This window comes from Scyliorhinus torazame, chromosome 6 (genome assembly GCF_047496885.1).
Source record: "Scyliorhinus torazame isolate Kashiwa2021f chromosome 6, sScyTor2.1, whole genome shotgun sequence".
NCBI classification, from domain to species: Eukaryota; Metazoa; Chordata; class Chondrichthyes; order Carcharhiniformes; family Scyliorhinidae; genus Scyliorhinus; species Scyliorhinus torazame.
In genome coordinates, this window is record NC_092712.1 from 127357745 (window position 1) to 127383022 (window position 25278).

The following is a 25278-nucleotide window of genomic DNA, read 5'->3' on the forward strand; positions in this document are numbered from 1 at the left end:
CGCCTTCGGCAAAGGTGAAGGAGTTGAAGATGTGGATAGCGTGGTCCCCGGCTGTAGAGAGGAAGAGAGCAATCTTCCTGGCATCCGATGCGGTTTCGAGGTCGGTGGCGTCAAGATACAACTGGAACTTCTACTTGAAAATCTTCCAGTTAGCACCGAGGATTCCGGCGATGCGGAGCGGCGGGGGAGGGCGGACGCTGTCCATATTACCGGATGGCTGATCGCTGGTCAAAGGCAGACTATCTCAAGGTAGGTCTGTCAAACTCAAGCATAACTCACTGGTACCATGCTGTGTTGGGTATGCCGGGTCTGCGAGGACTGCGTTTGCTGCAGCAGTGAGAGAGACAGGCTTCCAACACTTGAAGAAATGCAACCCGATTTTATTGAACTCTTAACTATCATACATACTTTAACTGTGGGTCGACACTATGCTGACTTGACTGGAGACCTGAGGCTAACCTGACCAGACTATCTTACTACCACATGGTGTATGTTCTAGTTGCTGCTCATGGGCTCTGACTGTCTCAGAGGCTGGATCCCCAGAGAGTGGGAAAACTAGTGCCCTCTGGCTTTATAGTGGTCATGTCCTGTCTGGTGATTGGCTGCTGTGTTTTGTGTGTTCATTGGTCATCCTGTGTGTCAATCGCTGCCTGTCTGTGGACCATCATATGCCTGTGTATATTATGAAAGCCCTGCCCTTCATGCCCCTCCTCTTTCAGGCCCTGTCCCTTGGCAGTGCCAACCAGACTGTGCCATGTCTCCAACAGCCGGTGGGGAGGGGGGTTGGGGGGTTCCAATGTCCTCTGAGACCCCCAGCATGGTCATCACATATGGTCTCCAGTAGCGTTTCTCCATTAAAATTCATCTCCATTAAATACTGATTTGGACATTACGTCGCCCGCAACGGGCCTAGAGCATCACACTCTGTTCTGCACCCACCGCAGAGTCCATTTAGGGACTCTCCCGCTATTCTCCTGGTATAAACGGACAACAGAGCTGGATAATCACTCCCACTTTCTGCCTACAAAGCCTCTCCTCCATCATCTTGCTGGATGGAAGTTCACTAACCTGGTTCCATTTTATCTATCCAATCATAGCCAGAAAATCATCAGCAATGGCTCTTCATCCCACTCTTGCATCGTTACTTTTGATGTCCCCCAAGGATCTATAATTGACCCCTTCCTTTTTCTCGTCTATTTGCTGCCCTCTAGTGACATGATCAAAAAAGTTGTTGGTTTTCACACATATGCTGATGTCATCCAGTTCTACCTCGCCACCACCTCTCTCAATTGTTGCTAAATTGCCAGACTACTAATCTGGCACCCAATACTGGAAGGGCAGTAATTCCCTCCAATTCATTAACAGGAAGACCAAAGCTGCGACAAACACTGCTCAGTTGCCATTAATTCCATCCTTCGTCCTGGCAACTGTCCGAGGTTAAATCACGCTGTTAGCAGCCTTGGTGTCATATTTCAGCCTCATATTAGCTTCCAAGTGCATATCTGTGGGTGTGTGTGTGGGTTTCCTCCGGCTGCTCCGGTTTCCCACCGTAGTCAGGTTAGACAGATTGGCCATGCTAAATTGCCGCTTAGTGTCCAAAAGGTTAGTGGAGTTACTGGGTTACGGGGATAAGGTGGAGGGTGCTCTTTCCATGGGCCGGTACAGACCCAATGGGCTGAATGGCCTCCTTCTGCACTGTAAATTCTATGATCTATGGTCTATGATTCACACAAACAGTCCCCAAGGCCAGAATAAAACCCGGGTCCTTGATGCTGTGAGGCGGCAGTGCTAACCACTCTGCCACTATGCCTTCTATTAATGATTCATTCTCTTCACGCCATATCTACTTTGTGTGCAGAGAAATTAATGATTCTTAAATGGGCTTAAAGGAGCAAATAACACTGCTAGGTACAAACTATAAATAGTAACTAACCTGTAGACTAGATATTCAGATCCAATATTCAGATATTCAGTCCTCTTGCATCTACCATCATTTAATAACATTTTTTTTTTTAAACAGCGTTTCTCCATGGAGACCTGGACGCTCTCCACTTTGTTCAGTAAGGTGTACGAAACCCCGCTGGGGTTAGCTAAGCTTAGGAATAAGCCTGTTTATTTTTAAATAATGCATTGGATCCTCTGCAGTTTGTAGTGTTTGAAAAAGTGGGTCAGGCTGGAAATCTGTCGCTTCAGACAGCTCATCTACTGCTGCCACCAAGGGAAGGATGTAAATGCCATAAAGAAAAAGCTTTCTAATTCTGGGATCAGTGTCACCATCAAGCTTTCTCATCTGATCTTTGTGTGGAACAAAGTTTGCTCTAATATTCCCTCAGTACTATGGCCTGAATTTTACGTTCGCAGAGCGAGCACGCGGCAGTCCCGATCATTCGTAAAATATCGCCCAATGAGGTCGAGAGGGCGTCCAGAGGCCATTGTGCCATCTCGTGATATTTCAGTCGCAGGTAGTCGATGGAGGTTGGAGGCTCACCTGCCGGCAATTAAAGGGTCAATTAGGTCAATTAAAATGGCAGTTGTCTGAGATTTTACGTGGCCTGTCTACTTTTACGCTCAGCGCACCAGCCGCTCGTGTAGTCGACATTGACGTTTTTAATGGATTCTCCATCTATGGCGGGTTAAAAGGCCCACAGGCAGGGTGAGTAGGTAGGAGCATGGCTGTAGGTGGTGTGGAGCTGCTGTACTGCTAATCTCTGGCACTTTAGTGTTTTCCGGAGAACTTTCACATTTATTAAGATTTGCAGTGGCCTTCGGCAAATAAGCCCATTCAGTGCAGAAAGCTGTGGAAACATCAGTACCAAAATGAGGATTGTGTATCTGCTGCAGATACCTCCTCAGAAAAGGAGGAGAGGGCTAGAAGGAGAGGAGGCTAGTTGCCCGCAGGCAGCATCCCAGAGTGTAACACATCAGCTGCATGGTGGCACATTGGTTAGCATTGCTGCCTTACAGCATCAGGGACCTGATTTGTTATGTTCTCGGTGTAACATAAGCAGCTTCCTTGTGGTGCACTTGACAAAGGAAGGTTCAGACGTGGAGATAACTTTAACATGTTTATTAAACTATTTACACTTCTATTACTCTGGTTCGACACTACTGCTAATCCTACTATAGCTACCCAGACTGACTAACCAGTTGCTGCAATACACGTGGTGGGTGTAATATTGAATCAACCCTGTGTCTCTACTCACTGACTGTCTCCACTGGAAAGAGGCAGATCATGTGCGCGGTGTCCTTTATTTTTAGGTTGGTGTAATGCCCTCCTGTGGTCGTGTCACCTCTGTGTGTATCGTGAATGTCCATTGGTCGTGTCCTATCTAACTGATCTATTGGTTGAGTGTATGTGATGTCTCTCTCTAGTGTCTAGCTAGCCTACATGTATTTACATTGATGCACATCACCACAGGACCCAGGTTCAATTCCGGCCTTGGGTGATTGTGTGGTATTTGCACATTCTCCCCGTGTCTGCGTGGGTTTCCTCCGGGTGCTCCACTTTCCTTCCACAGTGTAAAGATGTGCAGGTTAGGTGAATTGGTCATGCTAAATTGCCCACTAGTGTCCAGGGATCTGCAGGTTAGGTGGGGTTATGGGGATAGGGTGGGGAAATGGGCCTGGGTAGGGTGATCTTTCAGAGGGTCTGTGCAGACTTAATGGGCTGAATGGCCTCTTTCTGCACTGTTGGGCTTATATGATTCTATGATACAGAGGTGCAGTCAGAAGGGGTGCAGAGCCAGCAGGAAATGCAAAGGAGAAGGTTCTGGAGAAGTTGCCATTATCCAGTAGGTGTAGTCTACAGGCAGAATTCCTGCTATCAGGACATATCTTAAGTTTTAGTGCCACTGAATGCTCTGCCTTTCTATAGAATCATAGAATTTACAGTGCAGAGAAAGACTGTCACCTCCATATGTCAGATGATTGGCCCAGAGATTGCCTCTAGCTTTGCAGGTGGTCACCCTATGCCATTGGCTTTTAAAATTACTGTTTCCCTGAACTTCAACACTTTTGGTTCTTTGGAGGGATCAGTGGAAGATCTGTGTGGTGTCTCCCAATCAGCTGCCACAGCTGCATTAAACTGGTCACTGACACTCTGTTCCAAAGGGTCAGAAGTTTCATTTACTACCAGACCGACAAAGCCACCGACTGAGTGGGCCAGAGGTGTCGCTGCAATTGCAGATTTCCCTGTATCCAGGGAGTCATTGATTGCACGCATGTGCCCATAAAGGCATCAGCGGGCGAGCCAGCTGCCTTTGTCAGTAGAAAAGGCTTTCACTCCCTTAATGTGCAGATAGAGTGTGCCCACAAGAGTGCGATATTGCAGGTTTTTCACCAACTCTCCCGGATGTCATGATGCCTCCATCCTCTGTCACTCACAGGCCCAAAGGTGTTTTGTCTCTCCATCTCACTTGGATGGGTGGGTGCTGGGGTATAAAGGCTATCTGTTGAAAAGGTGACTCATGTCATCATTCAGACACTCAAGAACAGAAGCCAAGGAGAGCTATAATCACAGTCATGCCTCCACAAGGGCAGCAATTGGGAACACCATAGGGCTTCTGAAGGTGAGGTTCCATTGCTTGGACCGATCAGGGGATCACTTCAATATTCTCCTGAGTGCGTTTCCTTGATCGTTGTGTGCTGCTCAAAGTACAATCTGGCTTTGCAAAGGGGTGAACCATTGCAGGATGAAGACAGCGATGCTGCTCCACGGCCGCAGAGGACAACTCAGTGCTGGGTCTGACGAGGAGCTGAAAGAGCCTCAGGGGAAGGAGAAGGATGCTGAAGTGAGGATCCTTATGGGAAGCCCGAGCGGCCTTGATTCAGAGGACCTTCAGCTATTGATCCAAAGCATGCATTGAAGGTGATGGCAAAGGAACACCACCTTACTGCTCTTCCCTGAATTTAATGCCCGGTCCCAGGGGCAATTTTTGGTTGAATAAGTGCAGGAAGACAGATGTCCAAAACCCAAAGGAAAGCTGCTGTGAAGAAGGGGGCTAATGAAGGTTCGCCGTCGAGTGGAAGGGTCGGCTCAGGAATTGGAAGGAAGGCAGAGGCTTGGTCGCCGGGTGAGGCTGCACTGCTCGCAGCAGAAAAGATGACCGAGGTGAGGGTCATGGAACTTGAAAAACAGTTCACAAAGCACATGGAGGTAATGAGGAAGGTGGTGGCGGAGGAGGCGATTGCCCCGGTGAGGGAGGTTGGAATCAAGGGCATCAGCTGAGGTGCGGGAGCAAGGTGAGACACTGAAGGAAGTGGAAGAGGCATTATCGCAACACAGTGATCAACTCACCTCGATGGGTAAGGAACTGCGGAGGGTGGTGGAGGCCAACAAGGGTCTGCGAGCCAAAATGGAAGACCTGGAAAACAGATCTAGGTGCAACAATCTGAGGATTGTGGGACTGCCGAAGGGGTGGAGGGCCCGAGGCCGATGAGTATTTTGTCAAGATGTTGGCGGAACTGTTGAGGGAGGGGGAAAGATCCCTCTCGGTACGAACCTGCCCGGGCTCATAGGACATGGAGGCCTATACCAAAGGCGAATGAGCCACCAAAAACAGTGACTATTTGTTTCCGTAGGTACCATGTGAAGGAGAGGTCCTGTGTTGGGCAAAGCAGAAGCGGGAGGTGCAGTGGGCCTGGGGCTGGTATACGTATATACCAGGACTTTACCGTGGAGTTGGCGATGAGGTGGGCGACCTTTGGTCGAGTGAAGACAGCACTGTATAACAGCAGGGTGCGGCGCAGCATAGTTTACCCAGCTAAGACTTTTATTTTGAGACGGTGGAAGCGGTGGAGGTGTTTGTGAAGGCAGAAGGACTGGGGCAGAATTGAGAAATGGGACTGAGGATTGGTCTTGTACTGACCCCTGGTAGGGGGTTTGTAGGAGTGTATGTAGCTTTATTTTTTCACTGCATGTTGGTATATGTGCTAAATGAGTCAACGTTGTCTATTTGGACAAGATAAGAGTTGGGATTTTCCTTTGAAATGATGGTTCTTTGGGGTTTGTGAGTTTACACTGGGGTTTGTGTTGAGGGGATTTCTTTATTTTCCTGGGACTGGACAGGGGGGAGGGAATTGGAGGGGAGTGAGGCCTGGGAAGGGGCCTCCACACTGGCTAGTTTAGGCTGGCCAGTGAACGGGAGTGGGGTTGGTGGGGGGAGAGGCTGCGGCCATCAGAGCCTGGTAGAACAGGTTTCGATGAGCCTAGGCCGGGTGAAAAGTTGGGGGAGGGGACCGATGCTGGGTGAGGTGTTTTCGAGAGGAAATGGAGGGGAGGAGTTTGGAAGGGGGTGTGGGGGGGGGGGGATTCTGCAATTCATGGGTGTCATTCATTGTACACTTTTGGGGATTGGATAGCCTTGAATATTAGTGGGGGGGGGGGGCGGAGGTGGACTATATATATTAATGGTGACTAAGGGCGATTCCTGATTCCTTTTTGTTTTTTATTTGATGTTTATGATGTCATGCGGGCTGTTGCTTGCGGGTTGGTGGGAGGATGGGACCATTGTTGTTAATAAGGGGATTGACATTGTATTCGTTACTGTTTACTGTTTGTTGGTGGGTGTAAATTTTGAAGAAAATGTGAAAAAGGGGAATAAAAAAATATTTTTTATGAACACTCCTGTGAAGTACCCTGAATCATTTTACGATAAAAATTAAGACTTGCATTTATAATGCACGTTTCATCGCCTCCGGACATCCCGAAGCACTTTAAAGCCAAGTATATACTTATGCAGTGTAGCAGCTGTCGTAGTGTAGGAAGCTACATTAATATGGTTGTACTCTGTGGAAGGTGCCATCTTAATACAAACTGCTGTTTACACTGAAGCAAAAATGCCAGTAAAAGAATTTGAAAAAAAAAGCCAAATTTCTGATGTGGATGCAAGCACGCTAGCACAATGGTTAGCACAGTTGCTTCACAGCTCCAAGGTCCCGGGTTCGATTCCCGGCTTGGGTCACTGTCTGTGTGGAGTCTGCACGTTCTCCCCGTGTCTGCGTGGGTTTCCTCCGGGTTCTCCGGTTTCCTCCCACAGTCCAAAGATGTGCAATTAGGTGGATTGGCCGTGATAAATTGCCCTTCGTGTCCAAAAAGATTAGGTGGGGTTACTGGGTTACGCGGATAGGGTGGAAGCGTGGGCTTAAATGGGGTGCTCTTTTGAAGGGCCGGTGCAGACTCGATGGGCTGAATGGCCTCCTTCTGCACTGTAAATTCTATAAATTTTATGATAATGCCATGGATAGAAACATGTTTTGTGCTGACCTGAATGTAAATGTGCTATTTGCAACCTGTGTTTGAGGACAGCACATTATTGTAATGATTCAGGTGTCCGTTTGAATAAGTGATGGGAAAGTTGAGAAGTTAAATTTAAATTGGCAGGAGCGCCACACTAGACGGCCAAAACAAGATTGCAGGGACAGGGACTAAGAAATGATAGGAACAAAAGGAATGGAAACCCAGGAACAAGAGTGAGGCTTTGTGCAAGTGACAAGCTGCCCAGGCTTGTCCATTTATGGCAGCTGAAGTGAAAGCTGTACTGCATGAGACAGTTGCCCTCTGTGCCACTCCACTGCACCACTCCCACAGGCACACTTTGCAATATTCCTTTTAGAAGGTGGTGCCCAACTTGAGGTGGCATCTGCTGGTCTTTTATTGTCTGGTAGCTGCAGGTGTCATTGCAACAGTTGGTGCATCTCTGGCTGTGATCAGCTGATGTCTTGGAAAGACAAGCATTGTGCAGTATATGAGCTGGATAATTTTTTTTAAATGTTGAAGTGAAACTTTTACTGCCTGTTTCTTAAATTAACGTGCGGTTTACTCATAAATTGTGTGAAGCTAATTATCCATTTTATTCTTCAATTTCTGGGAAAAAAGAATATGAAAAGTTTTGTGACATCATAAATCTGCTTCCAGCTGTTCATTTTGAGAAGCACATTGAGAAAGTCTGCACATGCTCCAAAGGTGGCATCCTGGGAATTGAAAGAAGGAGTGCGGTTGATAAATTGCCTTCAGTTGACTGTTTTGTGAAAAATGCAAATGTATACTCTAGCTAAAAGGCCATGTCCTCCAAGTATAAAGCTTAATGAGGCTACTCAAAGTTAGAGCATAGTGGGTGTGGGTGTACCTACATCAATGGTAGAATCATAAATTAGAATCATAGAATTTACAATGCAGAAGGAGGCCATTTGGCCCATCGAGTCTGCACCGCCCCTTACAAAGAGCACCCTACTGAAGCCCACGTATCTACCCTATCCCCGTAACCCCCATTTAACATTTTTTGGGGGACAATTTAGCATGTCCAATCCACCTAACCCGCACATCTTTGGACTGTGGGAGGAAACCGGAGCACCCGGGGGAAACCCATGCAGACACGGGGAGAACGTGCAGACTCTGCACACAGTGACCCAAGCCAGGGATCGAACCTGGGACCCTGGAGCTGTGAAGCAACTGTGCTAACCACTATGCTACCGTGCTGCCGTGGCCTGCAGCAATTCAAGAAAGTGGGTAACAAATGACGCCCACATCCCATGAATGAATTAAAAATAGGGAAATGTAATTATATTAGTTTCATTTATATAGTTCACACATTGTGGAATTTGAAACTTTTTTATTCAGCCAAAGGTTTCTGTTTGAGATTTAAAAAAATGTTTTTATTGGAGTTTTTCCATGTAAATCGTATCATACAGTTCAATTGTACAGTTGCATTAATCATAGCTGAGGTTGTAAATAATTTACACCCTTGTACTATACATGTGGTCGAAATTTACATTGCTGTTACCAAACAAAAACAGAGAGCCAAAGAAAAAGTATCTCTCCCCCCCCCCCCCCCACACATCTCCATCTACTGGCCATGAACAGCTTGGCGAATTTTTACCACATGTGGTGGAACCCTTCCTCTGATCCCCTGATGGCGAATTTCATTTTTTTCTTGTTTTAGATGCTCCACTAGGTCGGATAGCCTGTCTGAGGCCTTGGTTGGTGCTGCTGATCTCAATCCAAGCAGAAATCTCCGCCAAGCAATCAAGGAGGCGAATGCCAGGGCGTCGGCCTCCCTCCCCACAAAGAGCTCTGTATGCTCTGATACCCCGAAGACCACCACTAATGGGCATGGCACTATATTCACTCCCACCACTCCGGACATGGCCTCGAAGGCAGCGGTCCAGAACCGCGGAGTTTGGGTCAGGACCAGAACATGTTGGTGTGGTTGGCTGGAACCCTCTGACATCGCTCGCACTTATCCTCCATCTCCAGGGAGAACCCTCTCGTCTGTGTTCTGCCCAGGTGCGCCCTGTTATTTAATTGTGTTAGGCTCAGCCCTGCGCATGAGTTCCCCCTCCCATCTTGCTCGCGTCTCATCCAGTGGGGCCCTTACCTCTTCTGACAATATGTCGCCACATTTACCATCCCTTAGCAAGTCTGGTGCTAGTAGTCTGTCCAGAAGAGCATGTCTGGGGAACGTTGTAGTCTCCTTGTGAAGGAAGTCTCACAACTGCAAGTACCGGAGCTCGTTCCCTTTTGGAAGTTGGAGCTTCTCTGTTAGCTTCCCCAGGGTTGCTACTCTGCTTCCACATACATGTCTCTTACCGTTAGTACCCCTCAGCCCTCCATGTTTTGGAAGGTGCCATCTGTTTTTGCTGGGACGAATTTGCGGTTCCTGCAGATGGGGGCTGCAACAGACGTGTCACCCAGTTTGACGTGGTCTTTCAGCTGATCTGCGGTGTAAATAATATGGAAGCACAAAAATAACTTTTGGTCGAAACCTCCCTGGCTTTTCAAGAGGCGCTGCAGATCTCTTGGTCCCGAGAAAGTGCAGAACGCAGCGTCCAAGAAACACAAGGGATAGAGGTGAACGTTTTGCTGCATCGCCCCTTGCGTGGTATCCCCATGGCCCGGACAGACTGCCATGGCGACTCCAGCCACTGGTCAAAGTGGGACATCCTGGATTCGGCTGAAGGTGATTCCGGCCCATGTGTGACGTCCGGGCGCCGGTCTTGGAACACCCACGGGCAACAGGAGGGCCAGCGTGCCAGGCGCCCCGGGTCAAGGTAGGCATCAGCCCCGAGGCCGGGCCTTGCATTTAGATGACCCAGAAGAAGTCACGGATGAGTTTGAAATGCAGCTGAACTGTTTGGCAGAGCCCTGTGTGGCCCCGATTCTTGTCCAGATTCAGGTAAATGGCCATATGCTCCAAATGGAGTTGGATACGGGAGCTGCCATTTCAATGGTGGCGCAGAGCACCTTTGATCTGATTAAACAGGGGGTGCACATTTTGACTTTTGCTGAAATGGCGGCTTGTGTGGCCACTGAAACGAGGGAACAATTCAATATTGTGGGGATGGCCCTTACTCCAGTAGTTTTGGGCACCAATTTCTTTGCCTTTCCCTCACTGTCACGCGAGAAAGGAGCCCTACCCTGTTGGGTCATGATTGGCTGCATAGGCTGCAGTTGGATTGGCAACATATCCTCTGCGTGGGATCTGGTGGTCTGCGTACGGTACTGAGCATGTTCCCTGAGGTTTTCCAGCCTGAGGCTTAGGGACAAATAAAGGGACTGTGGCCAAGATCCAGATGGACCCAGAGGCCTAGCCCTCATATTTTCATTCCCAAGCTTCAGTCGAGAAAGTTAAGACCGAACTTCATCGCTTGGAGAGTTTGAGCACCATTAGACCTGTGTGCTTCACCGATTGGTGGCACCAATGATCCCTTTCATGAAGCCGGATAAGACAGTCCACCTCTGCGGAGACTATAAATTGACGATGAACACGGCTTTGAGATTAGACCTTTGTCCTTTACCCCGCATCAAGGATCTTTATGCTACACTGGCCAGTAGCTGCACATTTACGAAATTAGACATGAACAATGCTTATCTACAGCTGGAGCTCAACAAATCGTCATGCAATACGTCATAATCAGTGTGCATAAGGGATTCTAGGAGTACACCGGGCTCCCGTTGGATGTATCCTCGGCATGTGCAGACTTTCAGCGTGTTAAGGAGAACATCCTGCGTGGTTTGGCGCGTGTTGCAGTTTATTTAGACTAGTCCAGGAACCACGGCCCAAGAATATTTGCAGAATCTCAAAGCGGTGTTGAAGCGTTTTTCAGAGTATAGGATCTGCCACGCTGCACGAAGTGCATGTTTCTTGGGAAAGAAGTCGTATATTTGGGGTATCAGATGGCCTGCACCTGGTTCCCAAGAAGGTGAGAGCCATCAAAATGGCCCCCACCCCGTGAGATGCCACAGAGCTTTGTTCTTTTCTTGGAATGGTCAATTACTATGGCCAGTTCATCCTGAATGCTCTTGTGTCTGACGACATGGTGTTTGTTCCTAATTTCACGGCGCTCACTGACCAGTCTCTTACTAGGTTCGGGTGTGGGGGCATCTCATGAGACAGCATTTGGATCACATTAGCTCATAGAGGTTGCTTGCTGATTGGAAGAAACCTGTCACGGATCCTCTGGCTAACCAGCCTGCTGTGACGTCTCCAGTCTCTCTAGACAGCGAATGCCCGACATTGTATCTTCCAATGGAGGGGCAGACATCTGAGGAATTGGCACCGATTCAACAGTTCAGCCACGTAGTGCCGATTGCTCACCACTGCGTTCCTGCCGCAGAGACGACGTTCACCAGCAAGGTATTCGCCAACTGATCTGGTGCATCAGGTACATGACTATTTGCCGGAGCCGAAGTCTGATGTCCTCCACCTGGTCCTCCTTCTTCTCCTCATCGGTCGCCATGGGGGTCTTTGGACCTTGAGGGGGAGGAATGTAATATCCTACCTGGGACCTACAGGGTGGGAATGATTATCTTCCCCGTGGTCCTCGCGGAGTATGAGCTCACCTGCAAGGGGCGGGGGGAGTTTAATGCATAAAAGGTCGACTAGTAAGGCAGTGACTAGAGAGGAACCCAGTAGGGAGCTACTGAGCACTGCATATACCATATTGTAAATAAAACTAGTTCTTGACATAGTGTGGACTCTCCGTGTATTAACGTATGTGGGGGGAGGGGGGGTGGGGGGACTGGCCCTGCTGAATGCCCCCTTTCCCCATCCAGCCTCTGCAAAATGTTTTACAAAATTTAGAGTACCCAATTATTTTTTTCCAATTAAGGGGCAATTTAGAGTGGCCAGTCCACCTACTCTGCACATCTTTGGGTTGTGGGGGTGAAACCCACGCAGACACGGGAGAATGTGCAAACTCCACACGGACAGTGACCCAGGGCCGGGATTCGAACCAGCCTCTGCTGGTGGTGACACAATTATTTTTAAGCTCCTGTTTGCCTCCAATTATGATCCTGGAGTGGTCTAAAAATCATTTAGTTGGAGTAATGATGTTGAATGCTGCTAGTTTTGCTAACATTATTATTGCAGATTCCAGGCCCAAGATTTTGAGGAGAGATGCGAGATTAAGCCAAATTAATGGAAATTACCTACCGACCATGAAATGAAGCAGTTTAATGGTTCAAAACAGGCTGCTTACAGCATGTTTCTGCCCATCTTTGAAAAGATTGTTTTTTTCACACATTGGGAGCAATTCTCCCATCGGGAGACTAAGTCCTGACGGCGGAGTGAAAACCGGAGTGTTTCACTCCGGCGTTGGAGGCCGTTCCAGCCCCCCATTCTTCCACCCCCGGGGGGGCTCGGAGCGGCGCCGCGTCATTTACGCGCGCCGGGCCTTGGCGGCGCCGCGTAAATGACGTCACCGCGCATGCGCGGTTGCCGTCCTCCCCGCGGCCGCCCCGCAAGAAGATGGCGGATCGATGTTGCGGGGCAGCGGAGGAAAGGAGGTCCTCCTTCGGTGGGCACCAATCGCGGGCCAGACCCCTTTACAGCCCCCCCCCCTCCGGTGCAGCAACCCCCCCTCACCCAGCACAGGCCGTACCCCCAGCGTTCCCGCGCTGTTCCCGCCGGCAGCGACCAGGTGTGGATGGCGCCGGCGGGAACCTGTCGTGTTGGGCAGGCCGCTCGGCCCATTCGGGCCGGAGAATCGCCGCTCACCCATTACCAACGGCAAGCGGCGATTCTCCCAGCGGCCAGCCGTGATTTGCGCCGCATCGGTTTGGGTGGGGTGGGAGAATCGCGTGCGGGCTTCGGGACGGCGTGGCGGGACTCGCGCGGCACCCGGGCGATTCTCCCACCCAGCGTTGTGGGGGAAGAATTCCGCCCATTGTATTTCTGTAAAGTTCAGTTGCTCAGAGTATAAGAGGATATCACTGTTCCAATCCTGGGTTACATTATCATGTTGTTAAATATTAAACATTACAATACGTCCCTAAACATAACTCGAAAGACTTATCAGAATAACTAGCACCGCTGTACCTGAGAGAATGCCCATTGTTGTAATAGTAATTTAAAGTTAATGGGCCAGATTTCTGTCATCCAACTGAGCCAGGAACTGGGTCGGGAAACGTGTCATTGTGATTTTTATTTGGCTGCAAAAATAAATTTCCTCTGCATGGTTTTATCTGGCCTTTTGGCGATTAGTAATGTTTTTTGTGTAAAACACACACATATCATCTCTGAACTTGTGTGGGTTTTGGAAAGTTTGTGACCAATGGGGGAAGCCTGCCGAGGAATCAGGAACATTGTGACAGTTAAGTACTAAATGTTTTTACTCCTTCAAATACCGCTATTACATGCTGTATTATAATATCGATGTGTTTTTGATGAAGATTAGTCATAGAGTTTTGTCCTGCAAAGATAGGTTGACTATTACATGGCCCAGCATTATGTAAGTGCTAACATGCATGACAGACTTTCTTCCAATTGATAAAGTGCCATAGTGCATGAAAAACTAGAAAAATGTGCTAGCTCTCTCCCCAGTCAGGCTTTGGACTGAGGTTTGAGAACCAGATTTTGATGCTCCCAAATCTGACAAATCCAATTTCTGCCGGGGTGGAGGGAGATGGGAGATGGACGTAGCTACCATATGTGGCACGGTGGCATATGCTTAGCATTGATGCCTCACAGTGCCAGGGACCTGGGTTTAATTCTGACCTTCAGTGACTGTGTGGAGTTTGCACGTTCTCTCCATGTCTGCATGATTTCCTCCAGGTGCTCCGGTTTCCTCCCACATTCCAAGGATGTGCAGGGTAGGTGATCAATTGCCATTTAGTGTCCAAAGATGTGTGGGTTAAATTAAGCGATAGGGCTGGGAGCGCACTTGACTGGAGTGCTCTTTCAGAGGATTAGTGCAGACTCAATGGGCCGAATAGCCTCGTTCTGCTCTGTAGGGATTCTATGAATCTATTCTATGGTTCTGTGAGGGAAACCAGATTCAGCAGCGCCATAAATCAACCCTAGTTTCACTGGAACACAGGCCTATCCTACAATGTGGGAGTTACAAAACTTTAGAGATGTCATAATGCATTTGAAGGGTGAATGCATAGTACTGCCAGGTTGTCAAGTTATTTAAATAGCCAGCCTTTTAAAATTAAAAAAAATCTGCCTGCCTGTGAGAGTTCAAAAAAGTCTGTTCCAGTAGTTTCAGTAACTGTTTATTGACAGAACTCTAAGTGCTATCATTATAGTATAATTAATGCTTGATTGCTTTCCAAACTTATTATCCATAGTGTTGGGAGGAGGGAAGTTGTAAGTTCACAGTTTGATTGACAGCTCAAAGTGGTTATTAAATCATTAGCCGTCTTTGATGTGGGATTTTGAGTACAAATGCTTGTTTTTATAAAGGATTTAAGGGGATTTAAATGTATTACATAAGCTTTCCTGAATGGGAGTAATAACAGTTAAAGCTGTAAAAGTGCTTAGATTTTTATTTTGTATCATCTCGACAGGTATCTGAGCATGCTCATTGTGGATACTGGGTCAGTTGGCATAAGGGGTGTATGGGTATCAGTTCTCATTAAGCTGGCATGGAGGCTATAAGTAGCCATGGGGATTGGAGGGGTCAAGAATTGGCTTTAAGTTGGTATGGAGATTATAAGAGTGAGTGGGGGTATGGGTTGGCATGGAGGGTATGAGAGGTCATGGGGAGTGTGTGAGGGATGAGTCAGAATCAGTTGGGCACAGGGGTGGGATGGAGGATGACAGGCCAAGGACTAGATGACCTAATATTTAACAAAAGAACAAAGATAAAATTCCAGAGAACCAAGGCGGGCCTTTTAAATAGCCCACCGTGGCACCCGGCAGCCCCAGTGGTCACCTCTGATCTGTGCCGGGTATAGCGGGCCTGACTCCATCTAACCACCTGTTCCACTGATTGCGAGTAATCTGATCTGAAATGGAAGAGACACCATTTGTTCTTTGGATTTCAGGTAGGTCTGGAGCTGAAAGCTTGTTTTGAAAGCTGCGGCCATTATGAATGCTTGGTTGATTTTCAGCACCAAATAGGGGTAAGAACTGAGGGGAGTTTATGAATGATGTTGGGAGCTGGTTGCTATGGCTGAGAACCGAGGCAGGCCTTTTTACCATGCCACCTCATCACCCAAACTGTTCCAGAGCTGCAGTGCGGTCACAAAGTGCACTGGGACCCACCCTGTGCTTGAAAAATTATAATTTTAGGAAAAGTCAGTTATGAGTTGGGTGTATGTTTCGTAAGCTGCAAAATAGCCCGAATTGCATTTTGTGTGCTTGAGAGGAAAATCAGGGTTATTATATGTTAGAATATCTTATTTTAATTCTGCTCGTTGAGGAAAGGAAAACAGATGAACAAAAGTTTTGCAGCAATTTTACTGGTTCAATTCACAATGATTAAATTTGTGTATCTGTAAATTGAGTAGAATATAGTTGGGATGAATTTGAATGTAAACCAATCAGCTGTAAAGGAAGTGTGAGCTGGATGCGATGGTTTTGGCTAGTTGTACCAGTAGTAAATCATCTTATGGGCAAAGTGCAAGCCACAACATTGTAACCTATAATAGTGAGCCTTGCCAACTCTATTTGGCACTCTGTAACTATTGGTCTAAGACGAGTGTAGAATAGCCGCAGCCTGAGAGTGGTTTGGGAGCAATTGAATCCAGTTTGAGTGGTGTACAAATTACAGTTCTGTCTTTTCATTGCTTCTATGACGCATGCACGACTTCAACAAAAGCTAAAATAAAGGAGGCTCTAATTATCTTAGTAGCAAACATTGTAATTTCTGCTAATACAACCACATATTCTATCTTTTTGGTAAATAGTCATTTTCAATTAATTCAGGATATGAAACGGCTGCATTACTATTTGTGTGCAGTTACACAGATGAAGAAATGGGAAATGAGTGGAGCATGTGAAGAAAGCTGCTTGAATAACTTGCATAGTGGATCATGAATGTGGCATGGGTTAAGTCTTTAATAAACCGGTGGTGAGGCTAATACTAACAATACTCCCCAGTGACCAGGTCTTATGACTGCTGCATTGCAGCATGGATTTCTTTCTCAGATATAAGTTGAACTACAAGAGGCCTTTGATCCATAATACAGCATTGAGGACCCCATTGGGATTTACTAGTTTAATTATGACAAACTGACTTTGCTTAGTTCTTTCTGCCTCTTCACTCACGGCAAGGTGGCACAGTGTTTAGCACCGCTGCTTCACAGTGCCAGGATCCATGTTCAATTCCGGCCTTGGGTGACTGTGTGGAGTTTGCATGTTCTCCCTGTGGCTGCGTTGGTTTCATCCGGGTTCCTCCTACAGTCCAAAGATGTGCTGGTTAGGTGGACTGGCCATGCTAAATTGCCCCTTAGTGTCTAAAAGGTTAGTGGGGGGCACAAGAAAAGACTACCTAGCCCATCCAGAATGTCTCAGGCTGTCACGGGGCAGTCGGATCCGGTCAGCGGGAGGGTAGTCATGTTGGGGAGTAATCAGTTGGTCAAGGGGTAGTTTGATCAGGACGGAATAGCAGTCAGGTCAGTCAAGGGGATAGCCAAGCGATCAGGGAGATAGCTGAGTTTGGTTGGGTCTTTCTGGGGTGAGTAGTTGGTTGGGGATGGATAGTTGGCACCAGTTGGCAGAGGCAATTTGGGTTAAGGAGTTAGGGTTAGTGGAGGGGTAGTCGGGTTGATTAGGGGGGTATTTGGATCAGGGGGGTATTTGGATCAGGGGGGTAGTGGGATCAGGACAGGGTTAGTCAGTGGGTGTACCATGCAGGATTTGAGGCCTTCCCTGACTGTATAGATCCAGTGCAGCCATTGGCCATCCTTCCAAGCTGCTGTGTCTATTATTTATTTAAAATTTTAAAACACTGGAGAAAGGCCCTCCATTTTGAGGCAGCCACCACCTCCTGAACATAAAAGACAATCTGTTGCGTCTTCTGAGATGGGGTTAGCCGTCCAGCATCAAGAGCTTGCAAAGATGGGGGCCGGGATTCTCCGACCCCACGCCGGGTCGGAGAATCCCCGAGGGGGGGGGGGCGTGAGAATCACGCCACGCCGGCTCGCCGATTCTCCGGCGCCGATTTTCTGGCGCCCGCGGGAATGCCGCCGCGCCAGTCGGGGGCCATTGAAAGCGGCCCCCCAGCGATTCTCCGGGTCTCGACGGGCCGCGTGCCTACCGAGTTCGGCCGAGTCCCGCCGATGTGGATTATGTATGGTCCCACACGGCGGGACCTCGGAGTTCTGTCTGCGGGGGCCGTCCTGAGTGGGGGGGCGGGGAGATCCGACCCCGGGGGGTTCCCCACGGTGGCCTGGCCCGCGATCGGGGCCAACCGATCGGCGGGCGGGCTATTTCCGTGGGGGCCTATGTTCCTCCACGCCGGGCCCCTGTAGGGCTCCGCCATATTGCCCGGGGGCCGGCGCGGAGATGGGAACCCACGCGCATGCGCAAACTCGCGCCGACCATGACGCGCCGGTTTTCGGGTGCCGGAGCTGCAGAGACCACTCCAGCATCGTACTAGCCCCCTAGAAACGGGTGGATAGCTGCCAGGTGAGGCCCGTTGGCGCCGGAGTGGCTCACGCCACTTTTCACGCCAGCGTCAGAACTTGGCCGCAGGATTGGAGAATCACGGCCGGGGAGTTCGCCCTTGGGCTACAAATTGGTCAATTTGAGGAAAATCACTGGCAGTTGCCTGTTCTCCATGCATGCAGCGTAGTAACCCCCATTTCACCCCAAAAATGGGGTTCGAACCCAAAGGACAAAATCCTGACCCTTGAACTTTAGTCAAATTCTGCCACTGTTATGGCAGACAGTTAATTATTTTATAATGTGATTATCTTGGAATAAGAGGATATGTGGAGTAAATATACAACAAGCTTACTTTTTAATATCGGAACATAGTCTATTTATTAACTTGATTTTATACCACTATTTTATGATTTGTACCTCAACCTCATTTATCCATATTTTCTGTATATCCCTTGATAAACTCACCGAACAAAAATCTATTGATCTCGGTCTTAAAAATTTCAATCGAGTCAGCCACAACTTTTCAAGGGAAGCGTTCAAGATTCCCACTGCCTTCTGTGTGGAAGAATGTTTTGCGATTCCACTCCTAACTGACTTAGTCCGAGTTTTAAGGTGGTAGGCTGATTTCTTGTGGAGGGATCGGGAAAATCGAATCGGGAAGCTTCTCGATGTGGCAGATCCAAGTCCTTTAAATAAGCCCCTGCCCGGCATATTTCCTTTCCAGATGGATAGGGCGAGATTACGTCAGGCTCCGCCACCTGCAGAGTCAGGCCTGAAGCGGCAATGAAAGTGGGCAGGTGGCCAGGCCAGTCGGCGAGAAAGCCCACCTCAGTTTAACTGGGACATTTGTAATGATGCATGTCAGGCTCTCAAAACCTAATCCTCAATATCCGTCCATAATACCCACCCTCTGCCCATGCCCCGTTCATACATCCTCCATGTCCCCTCATGCCTCCATGTCCCTTCTATTCGCTTACATGCCCATATGCCCTCTATTTATCCTCAACAGCCACTCATCCTGTTTCTACTATAGGTAGATCACAAGTGTCATGCAATAGCAATAGGAAGGATCTAAAATGGACATGAAAATAGTAACTTCTAACAATCAAATAGAGATGTCATTCAAACATACTTCATACTGAATAAAACTCCAGAGCTACTCAAAAAGGTGAAATCCCCTCAAGTGGTCATTCTATTGCACAACAAAGACAGATAATCTTTTAATAACTGCTTAAACTGTCAAACTATCTACACTACCCTAAAATAGAAACACAATACTGTGGATGCTGGAAACCTGAAATAAAATCAGAAAATGCTGGGAAGATTCAGCAGGTCTGGCAACATCTGTGCAGAGAGAAACAGAGTTAACATTTCGAGTCCGTAAGACTCTTGGAAGGGTTATACAGGACTCGAAATGTTAACTCTTCTCTCTCCACAGATACTGCCAGGCCTGCTGAGGCTTTCTAGCATTTTCTGTTTTTATTATCTACACAGCCCCTTTTCTGAGATAAATGAGCTTTTGAAACTGTGCCAATCATATATAATGAGCTCAGCTGTCAAAACAAACCCTTGTTACTGGAAACAATGAAGTCTGTTGAAATTGGAAAAACAGTTGGCTAGGTTTTTTGATGGCTTGTCGATCAATGCAGTCCAGGGGCAAGTGGCTGATTTATTTTCCTCTGAATGAAAGCTGAAAACCAGCTTTTGATTTTAAAATATAAAGCACTGTGTACATTAAATCATTTTGGATTACAATACCACATTTCCAAACCACTTTCTTTTTCAGTTTTGAATGTGTAAGTGCATTTTACCGAATGGGAAAAGTACTCTAATGCATCTCAACACTTAAATAATGCTTATCAATATAATGTTCAACTTAACTTTGCAGGATGAGCCCTATGATCAATCACTGCAGTAAAAACATGTTTCAACTTATAATAAAGCATCTAACCGTTGTGACTGAAAGAACAGGGGCTGGATTCTCCGCAGCCCCACGCTGAAATTGCGGCCAGTGCGGGGGCAGAGAATCCACTTTCGGGTCGTAATCGGGCCCGGCGCTGATTTGGCGATTCTCCGGGACCCGAAAATTGGCGTAACCGTGAAGTACGCCGTGCCGCTGGGGGGGGGGGGGGGGGGGGGGGGCATTGCGAGAGGCCTGCCCAGTAATCCTCTGCTCCCGACCAGCCGAGTTCCCGACGGTATGGAACTAACCACCTATTGCCAGTCAGGATGCTGGCATGGCGGCTGCGGACTCAGTCTGCGGCCACCCTGATTGGGGGTGGGGGGACTGGAGACTGAGGGGGGCCCTTTATAGGCGGCCGGGGTTTAGATCTGCAGGGTTAGATGCTCGGGCGCGTGGCCGATCGTGTGGGTCTCACTTTTCCGTCTGGCTTTGCGGTCTGAGTCCGTCATGGAGCTCGGAGCGACCGCTGAAGGCCGCCGCTGTGTGCATGCGCGGACTCTGAACCGGAAGTGCGGGAGCCCGTATCCGCAGCTAAAGCTGCGCAATTTACTCCAGTCCCTGCTAGCTCCCTGCAGGGCATTGAATTAGGTCAACTTTTTTATCGTAATCTCTGGAGTAAAACTCCACCCTTTGTACATGGGGACATAGCCTCATTATGGGAGACTCCAGCCCCAGATTCTTGTTTTGTATTTCAAAACAAATGGTCTGTTCATCAAGGAATTCCAGGAACAAGTGACTTTTTTATTTTGGTTCCCCTGTGGTTCACGGCTCCTCCAAGGTGCCGTGTACTAAGTATCCTTACAGGATGACGGTGATTCAACAGAAATTGCAGGGGGGTAGGGGGTAGAACATCCCACCCGTGCAATGGAACCAACAAGGGTAGGAGCATTGCTGACTACTTGCATATTTATCCCACGTTGGCAAACATTGCTGGAAACCAAAATGAAGGCAGAAACCCTGAATCGGGTCCTGCCCGCCATTTTGAACGGCGCCCCGACTTGGCTCAACTTGGTGGAAATCCTGGCTGATATCTCCTTTTCCTGAGTAATCCAGCAGAGAGAATAGTTTGCTGTATTTGCACCCCTCTGCCCCCCACCCCGCTTATCAAATCTCTATCAATTTAAATACCTAAAAGTCTTCACATCTTAACCAGGTAGATAAATAATATTACAAAATATTCATGAGGACTTTATTTATTACAGTAAGATGTTGCATTTTTAGTGCTGAGACAGTCATGTGATAAATTGCCCAAGTTTTTTTGTTGTATTACAGCAATGGGTGACACCCATCAAGTGGGGAACAATAAACATCAAAAAAACTGCCAAGCATAAATAAAATTCTAGGGAATTTTCATTTAAATGTAGCGGTTTAAGAGAAGTGTAGGACTTTTCTATTTATTCATTCAATCGATGTGGACGTTGCTGACTTGGCCAGCTTTCATTGCCCACCTCTAGTTGTCCTTAAGACGGTGATGGTGAGCTGCCCTCTTGAACCGCTGAAGTCCATGTGGTGTAGGTACACCCACAGTGTTGTTTGATAGGGTGTTCCAGGATTTTGACCCAGCGACAGTGAAGGAAGTGCAATATTTCTCCAAATCAGGTTGGTGAGTGACTTGCAGGGAAACTTGCAGGTGGCGGTGTTCTCATCTATCTGTTGCCCTTGTCCTTCTAGGGGATATTGGTAGTGGCTGTCTAAGGAATCTTAATGAGCTCCTGCAGTGCATCTTGGAGATGGTATACACTACTGTGCATCAGTGGTGGAAGAAGTGAATGTTTGTGGAAAGGATGCTAATCAAGTGGGCTGCTTTGTCCTGGATGGTGTCGAGCTTCTTGGGTGTTGCTGGAGCTGCACTCATCCAGGCAAGTGGAGAGTATTCCATTGCACTCTTGACATGTGCCTTGTAGATGGTGGGCAGGCTTTGGGGAGTAAGGAGATGAGTTACTCGCTGGAGGATTCATAGCTTCTGACCTGCTCTTGCTACAAGAGCACACAACATGATGGAGGATATCCTCAATGTGAATATGGGACTTTGTCTCCACAATGGTAGTGCACCAGTCACTCCTAAAGATATAATAATGGACTAGATCATCACAGAGTTCCTTGCCATGTTTGACCTGATGTCATGAGACTTCATAGGCTCCGAAGTTGATGTTGCGGACTCCCAGGCTAATCCCACCCGACTGCATAGCACTGTTCTGCTACCATTGCTGCCTGTTCTACTGCTGGTACAGGACATGCTCAGGGTTTGTGATGTCTGAACACATTGTGAGGTCTGATTCTGGATTCCGTGAGTATGACTATGTTAGGCTGTTGCTTGGCTAGTCTGTGAGAGAGCTCTCGCAATTTTGGCACAAGCCCCCAGATAATAATAATAACATTGATAATAATCACTAATTGACCCAAGTAGGCTTCATGTTAGTAAGGAGGACTTTGCAGGGTCGACAGGGTTGAGTTTGCTGTTGTTGTTTCCGGTGCCGACATGGATGCGGGGTGGTCTGGCTGGCCTAATTCCTTTTTGTCGTTTTTGTGGCGGTTGGATAAAATTGAGAGGCTTGCTAAGCTATTTCAGAGGACAGTTAAGAGTCAACCACATTGCTGTGGGTCTGGAGTCACATGTAGGCCAGACCAGGTAAGGACAGCAGATTTCCTTCCCAAATGGACTTGGGTTTTTATGACAACCAACAATGGTTTCATGGTAATCAGACTGATAATTCCAGATTATTTTTTGTTCATTTCAAATTCTACCCGGAACTCCAGAGCATTAACCGGGGTCTCTGGATTACTAGTCTTAACATATGAACATACAAATTAAGAGCAGGAATAAACCACTTGGCCCCTCGAACAGGCTCAACCATTCAATAAGATTATGACCGATTTGATTGTAACTTAAACCCTACATTCCTGCCTATCCCCAATATCCTCTCCACATCCACCCTCTTAATATCCCTCAGGATCATGAAGGTTTTGAGTAGGCTTTCTCTTCTAAATTCTAGTGGATACAAACTTAACCTTTCCTCCAGCAACAATACCATTACACCACCACCTCCCCAAATAGTATTTAATAGTATAAACAAGAAATTGTTTAATTTTCACACAGTATAAACTTTATTCCCATTCTGCGGGAAACAAGGCCCATGAGATCTGATGCTTGAAAAACCATATTCGTTTATATAGAATTTGCCTCCTTCAGTCGAAAGTTGGTACGATGTGTACACCACAACCAAATGAAGTGCTGGAAATCTATACAGCTTTGTTTATTTGTCTATACATTCGCATAGGATGTGCATTTCTTGTCCTCAATCTTGATTCCTGTTGTCATCATTTTCAATCATGCTCTTGCTCCAGTAAACGGCTGTGTGAACATTTCTCTTTCAGTGCAGTATTGTCAACACTCGTGATATACTTGCAAGCCCCGGTCATCAGAAACTTGCTCCACTTCATTACCTGAAGTCTCTTTCACATCTATTATCATCTTGCTTAGATCTATCTTTAAAAAAGTCAACGCATGAGAGAATACCGTAAACAATTTATTTTCTGTGTATTAATTTTTTAAATCCCTTTATTCAGCGAAGCAACTGCAACTTTTGTTTTTCAGTTATTGGAGTGCTTCAGGATTAACCCTTGGACTTATCCATCAAATGCTGAATGGTGGCTTTACCTGAAGGAGAAAATGAAAGACAATGAAGAAGCAGCCAAGGTAATTTGGCAGCAGTATTGAATGATGTATTTGAATTGCAAATGAACGACTGAAGTTATTCAGTTCTGTATATTGACAGAAGGATGTGATTTATGTCATTTATGCCATTCAGTGTGCTTGAATTTCTTCAACTTTTACTAATTTAAAGACATTTTTCACGGCAGCCTGATAGGCCATAATTGAAGTGTGAGTTTTGACTGACATTTGAAATCTCATTTGCTGTTTTCTGCTGGATCACAGAGTGACGTGATCCACAGTAGTAAAATGTTGTATTGCTGAGGGGAAGAAGACTGATGGAATAATTCTGTCTCCTAGATTCTGATCTATTTAGATTGGATCATCTATTTAAAATGTGAGCTTTGCTTTGATTATCAAGTTTATTTTTAATTTGTGGATTTGACTGACACTTTTTCATTGTGTGTGGAGATTAGAATGAAACACTTTGTAAATTTTCATTGACAGCTTCATTTCTTTTTTGCAAGCAGGAAAACTCTGGAGATTATTCCCTAATCTTTTTCATGGAAAATAATATTGGCCAGAGGAATATTGGCCGCCTGTTAGCATTAAGAAACACATGGCACATATAAATACCTTGATAATAGAAATGGTTGGGGGATGATGAGGGTGGGAGTGAGGGAGCACACAAATATTAGAAACCTTGAAACATTTGAAAATGTTAAAAGCAGTCAATGATCACCTGCAAGAAAAAATGTAGGCATTATATCTCGGGCACAATCCTTTGTTGAAAGTGAGTAATCATGAAGGATTACGCTTGAAGTAATGACACTTTATTCTCTTGTGAATGCCAGTCAGTTTGTTGTTATTCTGGCTAATTTATTAATCCAAATGGGAAGTGCTTTGTGAAAGGCAGTGATTTCGAATGAGGGTTGACCGGAGAAGTTATTAACCTGTAAAATGTCTATTGTTCCCCCAAATGGTTTTGATTTGCAATAAAACACAAGTATTTGCACTTCCAATTAATGTAACTATCTAATAAATATAAAAAAGGGGTAAAGCATTTAGATAGCACCGTAATCACATTTTTCAGAAACACTTAGGCAGGTAAATGTGACAACAGTGTTACAAATAGCAAGATTTCCCGACTGATACTGATTATTGAGCATTTCAAATGATTTTGGTCATGTTGAATGAAATATCAAAACCAGCAAAACCCTACACTTCAAATAGGATCAATTAGGGCAGAATTTTTAAATCGCAGCGGACACGGGGTGGGCCAGAGAATCCTCCCGACCAGGCCATGCCGCTCCAATGCCGGTGCGCGATTCTCTTCAGAGCGGAGAATTGACACCGGCATGGTTGGCGAGGTGCCGGTCGCTCTACGCGGCCAGCCGGCCGATTCTCCGAGCAGCTGTAAGAAAAGAACCTAGACCCGCCGGCGCCATTCTAACCTGCTCTGAGCCGGCAGGACCTCAGCGTTGAAGGGTCGGGTGGTGGTGGTGGTGGGGGGGGGGGTTGACCCCAGAGGGGCCCCACCGATCGGCAGGCCGGCCTCTCTAGCTGGGGGCCTCCTTTCCTATGCGTCGGGGCTGGCGCATTGAAGGAGGCCACTGTGCATGCGTGCGTTGGTGCCGGCGCCACTGCGCATGCGCGTATCCTGCGGCGCACAGTCCGCACCGAGATCCGCAGCTGGAGCGGTGCAAACCGCTCCCGCGCCGTGTTGGCCCCGGTAGGGGCCAGAATTACGCCTGGCAGCGGCCTGTTCATGCCGTTGTAAAACTTGATGGCGCTTATGACGGCGTGGACACTCTGCCGCGGGATGGGAG

General features: G+C 47.3%; 1 protein-coding gene across 1 annotated transcript in view; it reads left to right on the forward strand.

Annotated features, from left to right (window-relative positions):
* hacl1 (2-hydroxyacyl-CoA lyase 1) overlaps positions 1 to 25278 on the forward strand; it is a 184656-nt gene that overhangs the window by 109276 nt on the left and 50102 nt on the right. The window contains exon 12 of the mRNA XM_072508778.1: positions 23393 to 23494. Coding sequence (XP_072364879.1) covers positions 23393 to 23494 — 102 coding nt within the window. The remainder of the gene's footprint in view (positions 1 to 23392; positions 23495 to 25278) is intronic.